The sequence below is a fragment of the Rhinolophus sinicus genome, chromosome 10 (assembly GCF_057876585.1).
Source record: "Rhinolophus sinicus isolate RSI-liver-muscle chromosome 10, RSI-T2T, whole genome shotgun sequence".
Taxonomy (NCBI): domain Eukaryota; kingdom Metazoa; phylum Chordata; class Mammalia; order Chiroptera; family Rhinolophidae; genus Rhinolophus; species Rhinolophus sinicus.
This window is the reverse complement of record NC_142510.1, coordinates 2247270-2259785: the sequence shown is the minus strand read 5'-3', so window position 1 is coordinate 2259785 and position 12516 is coordinate 2247270. Positions and strand designations below refer to the sequence as shown.

General features: G+C 53.4%; 1 protein-coding gene across 3 annotated transcripts in view; it reads left to right on the top strand.

Annotated features, from left to right (window-relative positions):
- EEF2K (eukaryotic elongation factor 2 kinase) overlaps positions 1-12516 on the top strand; it is a 53228-nt gene that overhangs the window by 25822 nt on the left and 14890 nt on the right. For all 3 annotated transcript variants that reach the window (XM_088801167.1, XM_088801165.1, XM_088801166.1), the window contains 8 exons: positions 1882-1982; positions 5232-5292; positions 6507-6544; positions 6982-7157; positions 10439-10584; positions 10883-11015; positions 11217-11344; positions 12055-12256. In XM_088801167.1, coding sequence (XP_088657293.1) covers positions 1882-1982; positions 5232-5292; positions 6507-6544; positions 6982-7157; positions 10439-10584; positions 10883-11015; positions 11217-11344; positions 12055-12256 — 985 coding nt within the window. The remainder of the gene's footprint in view (positions 1-1881; positions 1983-5231; positions 5293-6506; positions 6545-6981; positions 7158-10438; positions 10585-10882; positions 11016-11216; positions 11345-12054; positions 12257-12516) is intronic.

Genomic DNA, 12516 nt, shown 5'->3' with positions numbered 1-12516 from the left:
CAACTGTAAACGTGACAACCACAGAGGGCAGTGAGGCCCACCAAGCCTGTCTGTACGTGTGACATGGAAAAACGTCCACGGTCCTGTGTGGACCGTCCCACTGCTCTCAGATCTGTGTGTGAGCAAGTGCAGAGGAGAAACGCTGCAGAATGTCTGTCAGCTGTGGTTTGCAGAGGAAGGGGGTTTTTAGAACTTCCGCTTTCTAATTCAGAGTTCTGTAATGCTTGCGGTGTCTTCACACTAAACAGGCCATGCATTTGGAATCAGGAAAAAAAAATTCAAGGTCGCTAAATAAAGTACCAAGTCCTGTTGACCCACGCTCCTGAAAGGCTATAAATTATATTGACAGTATCTTTCTGGTCTTAGAAAAAATTTTAAAAAAGTGGGTGTGAAGGATCTGGAAAGAACTAATCCAGAGATTGACAGTAGTAGCTCTGGGTGGACTGCCTGTGGCGGGTTTGAATTTTCTCGGTCTTCTTTATTTTCCAAGTGTGAAAATACAGAAGTGTGAATTAGCTTCCAGACTGGAAGGGGAAAAAATGACAGGCTTCATTTTTGGACTTTGCAGATTAGAAGGCCCCAGTGAGGGGCCCTGGATTGTGTGTGCGAGCGTGCGCATGTGTGTCTTTCTGTCTGTCCCTTGGAAGGCTCCGTGCTTCTGCCTTGTCTCCTCTGAGCAGGATCCCAGGGATGGGGCTCGGGCCGGGTGCTGTCCTCTGGGTCCGAGTCCGTGGGAAGCTGGCAATGTCGGTCCCACCATCCAGCCCCCCCCCCCCCCCCCCATGGCTCAGGCCTCTGGCCTGGGGCGGGGGGCGGAGTTTTGGTCTCAGATTCTGTAGTGGCTGCCGGCCAAAGGTTCGGGCTCTTCAGGAAAAGAGCATGGGTGTCGGAGTGTTTGGAGGGGACAGGAAAGGATTCCACCTTGGGATTATAAAAGCAATACAGTGAGCTCTTTAAAAGCAAAACTGGGCTTGTGCCATGACACTGTTGAAAATCAGCGTTCTCTCCCCTCCGCATCGTACACCTGGGTCATCTTTCCCAGTTAGTACCTCAGAGCCCTGGTTCGCAACAGGTTTTGAAAGTTTCGGGGGATGTTTTTGGTCACCACAACCACGGTGAGGGGGGAGCACTGCAGGCATTGAATTTTCCTGCGTCCCCAGGACCTTGGCGCGTGTCCTAATTATCTGAGCCCAGCACTTATGTATGATGATGTGAAGGCAACTGGTGTTTTGCGTGATTTTGATGTATTCTGCATTTAGAGGGTTACGTTGCCGCTGAATTTCATTCAGGGCAATCAAATGGGGCGCATTTGTAATTTAATAGTTATAAGTGCAGTTTTGCACACTCACCAGTAGTGACACCTCATGTACATATATGTTTGCACACTTGTGTTTGCTCTTCTGGAGGACACATTCCTAGATGTAGAACTGCTGGGTGAAAATAAAGGAATGCGTTTTTGCATTTTCGTCCATTACCAGATACCTCTTAGCAGAAGTTAATACCCATGGACGATAGGTGAAGGCACCCATTTCCCCACATGCTGTCCAGCACTCGCTGTTAACAGTCGTAAAACTGTTTGCCAATCTGAACAAGGGGGGTGGGGGGGGTGATATCTGATTTTCAACATTTTTTTATTACAAGTGGTGTGTGTGTTTTTTTACGCATAGTATGTTCCTTCTTTGGTTTCGTAGTTCAGACATGTCACTTGTGCCCTCAGGAGAGCTGTGCCCATAGGGTCTATCAGGGGCTGTGCTCCCGAAAGGGCATTCGGTGGGAGGATTTCTCTGGCACCAATGCTGGCTGCCTCCGCAGAGGTGGGGACACCTGGGAGGTCGCAGGGCCGCAGGAGGCAGGGCCCGTCTGACCCTTTGCCCTCTGCAGGAAGCCTGGAAGCACGCAATCCAGAAGGCCAAGCACATGCCTGACCCCTGGGCTGAGTTTCACCTGGAGGACATCGCCACAGAGTGTGCCACGCGTCACAGGTCAGCAGCTTGTCTGGGGGTGCTATATGGAGTCCCTGGGGGTATGGGTCCCGCTTCTGCTCACAGTCCATGAAGCCCAAGTAGCCTTGGGGACCGAGGACAAGAGAATATAACATCAGCCAGTATTTATGCTCCAGGCACCGTGTATGCATTATGTCATCCGGTCCTCACCGTGGTCCTGGACGGTATGTGGTCCTGGGCGGTATGTATTCCCAGGCGAGGCTGAGCTGTGCTGCAGTGACAAACCCGGGGGCTTGGTGCTACCCAGGTGTGTGTCTCACTCGGATGAAGTTGGCTGAGGGTTGAGCAGCTCTGCAGGGCAGCTCAGGGATGCAGGCTACTTCCGTCTGGTGGCTTCATTATCTCTGCGCGTGGCCCCCACCGTTGCCACCACAGGGAAGGGCGTGGAGGTCAGCACACCAGGAAGATTTGCAACAGGGAGCGGGGGGGGCGTCTGGATTTCCTCTTTGCAAAGGCAGAGGGAGGAGAGTGTTTCCAGGAAGAAGAATGAAAACCAAACAGACAAACCCCCCTCCAAACACCACCACTGATACAATAATACAGATGGTGGTAACGGTCGTAATGAGGGGGGACCCTTATTTATTGAACCTTCCATTTGCCAGGCACTGTTTTAAGCTCTCTGTATGTGCTGACTCATTAAGTAAAGCCGGAAGTAGCCGTTGTGACAAGCATTTGGGACTGGGACCCCTTTGAGAATCTGATGAGGGCCGTCTCGGAAAGTCACACACTTAGGTCTCATTTTGCTCATAGTGTTAGAGGATTCATGGACCTGCCCTAGAGCTTGCCCCTTAACCTGTGACCTCTGTGGACCCCTCCAGCTCTGAATCACCCACGCTGACACACTCAGTTCCCTTAATTGCCCCAGGGGAGAGGGAGGTTTGCCCAGGGTCACCCAGGTAGGTCATAAGCTAACCTTCTGTCTCGTTCCAGTGTCTTTGAATTAGTCAGAACTCTGTTTCAAATGCAAGTGACAAACCCAACTCCCAGTGGGTTAAGGAGAGAAGGGAATATGTGGTTCATGCATGTGGCTTCAGGCATGGCTGGTTCCAGCAGCTCCAGGGATGCTTTCGGCTTTGACCTCAGACAGACTCTCTTATATCAGTGGCACAGAAGGCCCCTGGGAGCCCCACATGTCATCTCACCCAATGGAAAAGGCTCTTTTCGTTCTCAAGTTATTTACACAAAACTTCCATGTTTGAATCTTGTTGATCTGACTTTGGTTATCTGCCCATGTCTGATTCAGTCCTTGCACCAGAGAGCGCTGCTCTCATTGGCCAGGGCCAGGTCACATGCCACAAGCCAGAGGGTGCTGGGGGGCAGCTCCCCCCAGTCATATTCTGAGAATGGAGGATAGTGGTTCCACATAGGAAAGCTGAGGTGCCGTTACCACAAGAAGGGGAGCGGGTGCTAGGCTGGCACAAACAGTTGAGTCCGCTCCACCTTTCTGCCACGTCTTCCTGCTCTCAGCCTGTGAGCCCGGCGTGTATCCCCTCCCCACACTGCACGCCCATTCCTGGTGGGCTCTGGGGTCTGTGCTAGCAGCCGAGGTCGACATTCTGGGATCCCCCAGGGGAGGGGGAGGGCTCTCTTCCTTCCTGCTTGTAAGGGCAGTGTGGTGGCTGGCTGGTGACACGTGGCCTCCATGCTGAGGACACCAGGCCACACAAGAGGTCCCTGGGTAAGCAGGACCCACATGCTGGGCTGGCTCTGTGTATCCCAGAGCTGTGGGGATCTGGGACCAGGGACCAGGCCCCACTGTTTATTTCCTAACAAAAGTGTGTCCCTTCACCTGCCCTGGATGCCAGTGGAAGGCGGGCAGACATTGATGGCCAGAACCTCCAGAGGTTTCTAAATTACGGGCTTCCTCTGTTCTTGGTTTTGAAAGCGCTCTGGTGTGAGCCGGTCCTTTATTGGGGCAAATTTCCTATTCATATGCCTTGTACGCAGGCTGGTTAAGAGCAGGGTTCTGGTTAAGAGGAAGGTTCAGGTTGAAACCAACCTGGCTCTGAATCCTGGCTCTCAGGCAGGTTACTTCACCTCTCTGAGCCTCAGTTTTCCCATCTGGAAAGTGGACACAGCAGTTGTACCCTTCTCACAGGGCTGCTGCCAAGGTGGGTTGAAGAGCTCCGTTTAAGCCCCCAGCACATAGCAGACGCTCAGAGTGCTGAGCAGCTCTGAACCTCTGACGTCAGTGGTCGTGAAGGACAAATAAGACACGCACACGCACACGTGCACACACACCCCTCTGGGTGCCTCTCAGTTTTCAGTCTCATCTGAAGGTGAGGGAAGACGATTTGCTTTACCTGGGTCTCTACATAGTAATAATAATCACCGTTGTGATTGATTGAGCATGGTACCTGGCACAGGCCAGCGTTTGCAGCTCTGGCAAACCTTCCTCCTGCCGGGCGTGGGGGAGGCAACCTGCCAGGCTTCTGCATGTTTTTCCTCGGTGAGGCTTCAGGCTCTGAAGAGCCTGTTCTCACGGGGGTGCCAGGGAGGCCTCTAGAGCTCAGAACACCTCAGCCCTGGGGGAGGTTTTAGACGAGAGAGGCACTGAACCAAGGACTTCCTACCAGGCAAACCTATTTGGGGCCCCGCCAGCCCCAGGGCCACACTGGCTCTGGGAGAGAGGACTCCTGGGAGCGGAGGGACGGAAATGTACTGGAACCCTCTCTGCCTTGGCTGTGCATCCAGCAGCCCCTTTCCTGGACTCAGAGGCAGGACTCTCCCGACCCCTGCCTTCACCCAGTTATAGGCAAGGCCCAGGTACCTGGCAAGGTCAAGGGTGCTGCCACCTCCTGTCCTGGGACGTGCCCGCCTATAATAAGGACATTGATTTACATGGTCATTCGTCCAGCATGCATTGTTCAAGCATCCACATGCCCCGGGCCACACAGTGAACAGACAGACCTGGGTCTGCCTTTTTGGGGTTTTAGTCAGTGGGGGAGCCCACCCATAGCACAGCAGTGGGTGCTGGGGGGACATGGTGCATTTGGGGGGACACACGGCACTGCTGCGTTTGAGGAAGGGGAAAGAGGCCAGTGTGTGGGGGCCTGGGAGGGAGGCAGGGAGGGACAGTGTCCACATACCAACCCAGGAGGTCACCTGGGCCGATGGGCTTGGTCCCGAGGGCAGCGGGGAGCCCAGAAAGGTCTTTCACCTTTAGCCAACCAGTGAGGGGAGCAGGTGGTGGACGCTGTGCCCTGGGGGGCATTCTGGTCTCTGCAGGTACAACGCTGTCACCGGGGAGTGGCTGGAAGATGAAGTTCTCATCAAGATGGCGTCTCAGGTGAGCGGATCCCCGAGCCCCGTGGGGGCGGCGCTGAGTGGGGGCTTTTTCTCGAGCCCATTTCAATTCATGCCCCCTCTCTTCCATGCCCACTTGTATTTTTTTTAACTTTGAGGAATTTTTTTATAGCATTGTGTATTTTTTTATAACAGCTTTATTGAGCTGTTAATTCACATACCATCCAACATACCCATGTAAAGGATGCAGTTCGGTGGTTTTTAGTCACGGAGTTGTGCAGCCGTCACTCCAATCGATTCCAGAACATTTCACCATCTGCAAAAAAACCCCTGTAGACACCTATTCACAATCAGTCCTCAGTTTCCTCGTCTGCTCCCAGCCCTGGGCAACCACTAAGCTACCTTCCATCCCTGTAGATTTCCCATTTCTGGATATTTCATGTATTAGTCATATATTAAAAGATTTTGGCATTGTTGTAAAAAATGAGTTGACTGTAAACACATATATCAAAAATTACACGTCCCCACCCGTCACCGAGTTGTAACATGAGTTCAGTGGCTTGCCACCAGCCTTTTGAAAATAAGGAATGGGCTAGAAAACAGAGTGCTTCCTGCATAGAGAGGGGGAGGATGGTCTTGTGAAACTTTCTTCAGTGTATCGCATGCTCAGAACAGCACAAAGTGAACACACCGTGTAACCAGCACCTGCCATCACGCCTCCTTTACCCCCAGGGGTGAGCATCACCCGGAATTCTGTCTCCCCAGCTCAGTTTTGTCCCCTTTTGGATTTCATATCAATGGAACCAAAAGAAAATATTATTTTCAGTATGTCTTCTTTTGCTCAACGTTTTGTCTATGAGGTTCGTACATGTGTTTGCTGGAACTCTAATTCGGTCATTCTCATTGCTCTACTGTATTTCACCAGGTGAATAAATAAGCCTGACGATGTATCTGTTACACTGTTGGTGGATATTTACGTTGTTTATGTGTTTTCTCCTGCAAACACATCCCTTCACATGCCCCATCTCCCCCCCACCCTGTTGCCCCCATACATCTTCACCCCCTGGAGGTGGAGGAGCGAGGTGGTCTCCCATCCCCACAGCCTCCAGGCCTTCTCTCAGGCTTCGGTGCTGGGGACGGAGGGCCCGGGAGTTGGGGATTGAGATGAGGTCCACGGTACCCATTTGGCGGGTGACGCCCGTGGTTGCTTCCGGGTGGGGCGTGGGGACTGCTAACCATCTGTCTGGTGTCTTTCAGCCCTTTGGCCGTGGTGCGATGAGGGAATGCTTCAGGACGTAAGTGACAGCCTCGTTCTCGGGGGTGCTGCCCAGACTGCCCCAGGCTCCTGAGAGCAGGGACGTCACGACCTTTCTGGCCAAGAAGCAGAGACAGTGGCCTTTGCTTCTTGTATGTCGCTCATGGTCCTCTCCATCTGGTCTCCCTTGGATCACACATTAGCCCTGGCTGAGGGGATGGGCTTGGGGAGGACAGGGAGTGTCCAACTGACGTCTGCTCTGGTCCTTGGAGGCCAAGGGATGTGGAGTAGGGGACATTTACTGATGTCCTGTAAGCCCCCGCCCAGCTCTCTGAAGGGTGCAGTGCAGTGTGGAAGCACCTCCCACCTCCCTCATCCTGTTCCTGGCTGAGCCAGGTCTCCCTGTCCTGAGGACGCAGGGCTGGGTCCCTGTGAACCCAAGTGCCCAGATGGGTCCCCTCCTCCCTCTCCCCCCAGGAAGAAGCTCTCCAACTTCCTGCACACCCAGCAGTGGAAGGGGGCCTCCAACTACGTGGCAAAGCGCTACATTGAGTTGGTGGACAGGGACGTATACTTTGAGGACGTGCGTCTACAGATGGAGGCCAAGCTCTGGGGAGAGGAGTACAATCGGCACAAGCCCCCCAAGCAGGTGTGTGGCACCCGCTCTGCCTCCTGTTGCCATCAGGACAGCCGGGGACAGTGTCAGGAGACAAATCATAGGGTTCCTTCCTCCTTTAATAGTCAATAATAGCAGCCACCGTTTATCAAGTACAGTGGGCCAAGCGCTCTATTTGCAGAGTGCTTTATTCCTAAAAACAGCACTGAGGTTGTTCAAGGTGAGTTGGAATGTCTTCATTCCGTTTACAGGTGGGGTCTAATAGTCAGGAGTTTTGTTTGCAAATGGCAGAAACCCACTCAAATGGGCTTAATCCAAAAAGGGAATTCATTGCCTGGCAGGACTGAGAAATAGTGCTGGCCACCGGCTGGATGCAGGAACGCGCTGGGGTGGGTTGTTGGGAACCTTTCCCCATCTCTGGCCTCACTGTTCTTCTGTGTTGCTGTCATTCCCAGGCAGCTTCTCCACTTGTAGTGGCATGTCAGCCACCATCAGCTGCAAGCTCACTTTCTGTCTTCTCAGAAACCATGGTGGAGGGACAACACCTGTTTTCCCAGCAGTTCCGATAAAAGTCTCAGGACAGGGTTTCATTGGCTCTGATGAGGCCAGCTGCCTTTCGCTGAGCCAATCACAATGTCCAGGGGGAGGGAATATGCAGATTGGGCAGGCCTGAGGCATGTGTCCATTGTTAGAGACAGGAATGTGGTTCCTTCTACCCAGCCTATGTGAACTGAGATTGTGGCTCCCAAGAAAAAGCAGGAGGAGGAACGGGAATGGATACCTTGTCTACCCCTGGGGAACCCAGGACCCGAAGGGTTAAGTGACCTGCGTAAATGGGCAAGGTTGGAGCCTGGGCTTAAATATGGGCTTTCAAATTCCTGCCCAGTTGGCTCCTTCACTTGAGCCCCCATGGTGTTGAGTGATAGGAGGCCAAGCAGAATTTCCTGTTGCCTGTGGGCATTTGGCGAACCAACGCTCCAGGCCTCTGCCCTGCCTAAATTCAACAGCTCAGCTCTCCCACTGTTTGAGCACCTATTAGAGACAAGGCACTGTCTCCTGGGTGCCTGGGGAGTGCCACACTTCCAGACAAACAGCAGAATTTATTGAGTACCTTCTGTTTGCAGGGTCCTTGAGCACATGGGGTGGACATAAGAGGCCAGTCTTAACCCTCGGGGTCTGTAACCTCGTTGGCTAGTTAGATTCCAGCCTGGTCCCCTTTTTCTTCCTCCCTAAGCCCTTTCCTGCCTCAGGGCCTTTGCCCTGACTGTGCCCCCGGCCTGCGTCACTCATCTCCTCCGTCCTTTCATGGCGAGCTCCTTCTCTTAGTTCACGTCTCAGCTCATAATGGTACCTGCTTAATGAGGCCACCCAGACCACCCTAAATGAAGTAGCCCTTCCACCGCTGTCACCCTCTGTCACCCTGTGTAATGTCATTCTGTTTTGGTTTCTTTCTCCTTTTTTTTTTGGAGTAGTTAGTGCTATTTGAAAGGGTTTTGTTCATTTAGTTAATATTTTAGTAGCCTCTCTCTTCCTGTCTTGTTTAGTCTGTATCAGCGCCGACGTGCTCAGTAACTAATAATGTGATTGAAATTAATGGCGAGGAATGTGGGTGTTTGAGGAGGAGTTGGATGTCCCCTTGTGCCTGCACCCCTGCAACTGCCTCTGAGTGAGCAGGTGGCCCAGCTGCAGGCTTCCCTTAGGGAGGGAGCCAGCCCTTGGGCTGATGGTTCTCAGGACTGAGGCCGAGTTTGGGACAGTTCTCGGCCCCCAGCTCTGGGCGCCATTGGCCTCTGCAGCTGTTGTCCACCTGTCCAGTGACTTAGCCAAGCAGCTCCCTGGGTGGTCGTTTCTTTGGGAAACCCAGACCTGGCTCCTGTTGTGGTGGCATCGAGGGGAACAGGCTGCTGTGGTGGGTTTTTCTGTAACAGCACAAGGTAGAGTCTCAGCTCTTCCCTACCCCACTTTACAAACCAGACACAGTACTTACACATTTTTTTCTGTGTACAAAATTAAACATAAACTTGGTGCAAAATTCAGCAAGGAATGTCTCAGTTCCTTATGCGGGGAGAGAACCACTGTTTACTGTTTGGTATGCAGTACTCTGGAATTATATCTGCTGATAATAATGACATCAGCAAACGTTGACAGAGTCTTTCGTGCACCAATAGATTTCATCCTCATGCTAGCTCTGAGATCCCCATTCCATAGGTGAAGAAACTGAGGTAGGAGAGATAAAATAACTTGCCCAGACTCACAGTATTAGTGTAAGGCCCAGGCTAAGTTGTTTAGCAGACAGACTCATAAATGTGTGGTGAGGTGAAATGGTTTCTTTCTCATCTAACAGTCCCACGATTGATGGGGGGCTTGGGGGGCTGGTGCGTTTCCTCAAGTCATCCAGAGGCCTGGTTCCTTCTGTCTTGTTGCTCTGCCATCCCCCTGGGGTTGTCCTGGACCACGTGATCTGTTCTGGCTCACTGGCAGATGTCCATCTTACAGACTTAGGAAGGGACCAGAGAGAGGGGAGTCGGCTGGAATTGCATCATCACTGTTACTTGCATTTCATTGGCTGGGTTGGGTCACATGACCACACCTAGCTGTAAGGGAAGCTGAGCAGTGTCATCCCTACTGGATGGCTGTGCATCTTGTTAAAATTCAGAGACGTGGGTTGTGTTAGTTTGTTTGGACTGTTATAATAAAATACCATGGACTGGGTAACTTATGAACAACAGAAATTTGTTGCTCACAGTTTTGGGGCAATTTTTTGGGCTCCAAACAGTTTTGGGCTGGGAAGCCCAAGAGCAAGGCACCAGCATGGTTGTGTTGTGCTGAGGACCCACTTCCTGGTTCATAGCCAGCACCTTCTCCCTGTGTCCTCATGGTGGAAGGAGCAAGGGAGCTCTGTAGGGTCCCTTTAATGAGGGCACTAACCCCATTCATAAGGGTTCCTCCTTCGTGACCTAATCACCTCCCAAAGGGCCCACCTCCTAACCCCATCACTCTTTAGGGTTGGGATTTCAACATACGAATCTGAGAGGGGACACATTCAGGCCATAGCAGGAGTTTACATCCTCACAGTGGCCCATGCGGGGATCCAACAGGCAACCTTGGTGCTACCAGTACCATGCTCTAACCCGCTGAGCTAACCGGCCACCCCAAGGAGTTTACATTCTCAAAGGAAAAGGGGACAATGGATTCTGGGGACAGTCAGCAGTTTCTGCCTCTGGGAGTTGGTAAGATCGGGATCCCGGCCAGCTGGCTCCTCTCAATCCCTGTGCTCTGGCCCCCCCCACCTGATGCACCCCACCTCCCACCAGGTAGACATCATGCAGATGTGTGTCGTGGAGCTGAAGGAGAGGCCGGGCAAGCCCCTCTTCCACCTGGAGCACTATATTGAGGGCAAGTACATCAAGTACAACTCCAACTCAGGCTTCGTCCGTGACGACAACGTGCGCCTGACGCCGCAGGTGAGGCCCCTGGACAGGACGGTCCCTGTGGGGTGGGGTCTCGCCCCCAGAGGGCCCTCAAGCCCTGTGGAGCATCCCAGAGGAGATTCTGTAACAGGACTCCCGTCACCCTGTGCCAGCGCTGTCAGTGACCTGAGGTCCCTGCCGAATTAAACAGGGCTCCTTCGTTTGTCTTTTCCTCTAAACAAACCCCCGTGGGCAGAGCTAGGGTGTCCCACTCTCTCAAAGCAGCAGCTGGCCAGTGTGCCCACAGCCTGGTCTCTTGCGGTCCCCGTTTCCTTCCTGTCCCCCACCCCAGGCCTTCAGCCACTTCACGTTTGAGCGCTCCGGCCATCAGCTGATTGTGGTGGACATTCAGGGTGTGGGTGACCTCTACACCGACCCGCAGATCCACACAGAGAAAGGCACCGACTTTGGAGATGGCAACCTAGGTAGGCGGGGACGCCAGCCCGTTCCCGTGGAGACCACACGCCCTTCCCTCAAATCTCAGCTCTTTGTACACCTGAGACAAACATGCCCAGACGGCGTGTGGGCCAAACCAAGACTGGAGAGGGGGGCCTGGCACCTCTGACCCCTGCCCAACCCTGTCACAAAGCAAAACCACGCCCCTGACACTTCTTCTCTGTCCACAGGTGTCCGGGGGATGGCGCTCTTCTTCCACTCCCATGCCTGCAACCAGATTTGCGAGAGCATGGGCCTCACGCCCTTCAACCTTTCGCCAAGAGAGCAAGACACAGTGAATCAGAACACCAAGATGCTGGTGGGTGTCCAGTGTGAGCCAGCCGGGGCCCTCCCGTGCTTCTGTGTGAGGGCGGCCCAGGCCTGCACGCTTCACTGCAGAGCACAAGGGCTGGAGGACCTCAGTCCCATCTGTGCCCCACCCCCCACCCCCAAATTTGTGCACAGAGCTTTCCCAAGTGCCCCACCGATCCCCGGAGTACCTGGGGTCTGCTTGACTGGGGCCCACTCTGCCCAGAGTGAGGAGACCAGATGCGTAGAGAAGGGAAGAGAGGTGTGTGGTGTGTGTGTGTTTGCATGTGTCTGTGTGTGTTGTGTCGACAAATGGCTGGACTAGAACTGGACCTGTCTCTCTGGGCACCTCGCTGTGTCCAGGACATGCCCCCCCCCCCCACACCACCACCACACACATGGACCAGACGTCAGAGAATGTCGGCAAAGACCAGCTTGGGATCCTGGCCATGCATTCCCCAGCTCAGGGCGGTGAATGTGGTCGGCACTTTGGGGAAGGCTGGCCAGATGGCCCTTCGAGCTCCTGTTCCAGATGGCCCTTCTCAGAGGCCTGCGGGTTAATCCCCACTGATTATTTTTAGATTTTCCACTAGTCCCTAAGCGGCATGGATAAGAACCGTAGGGCCTCAGGGTTCAAGGGAAAAAGAGGCAACAACAGGAAGAGTCCTCCATTCCCCCTAGGGTACCTATGTGACATGAGTGTCCCTGTTACTTCTCCAGCAATCAGCCAAGACCATCTTGAGGGGGACAGAGGAAAAGTGTGGGAGCCCCCGAGTGAGGACCCTCTCTGGGAGCCGGCCACCCCTGCCCCTCCGCCTTTCAGAGAACTCGGGAGATGAGAACATGAGCGACGTGACTTTCGACTCGCTCCCTTCCTCCCCGTCTTCAGCCACACCACACAGCCAGAAACTGGACCACCTCCGTGAGTGATGGTTTGGTCCCGGTCCTGGTGATTGGAGGGGACAGGCGCCAGGCAGGCAGAGCACGGCGAAACGGGGTTTCACTTAATGTTAGGAAATCAGACATGCTACCCAAAAAGATTCATGACCCAGAGGGTTTTATGGGCACGTTCCATTATTACACGTTCAAGATGCAGGCTGTCCGGAGGAAAAAGACAACCCCTGTTGTAGAAGCAATAAACACTTCCAGGGTGTTTTATGGAACTAGCAAAACTTGACAAAG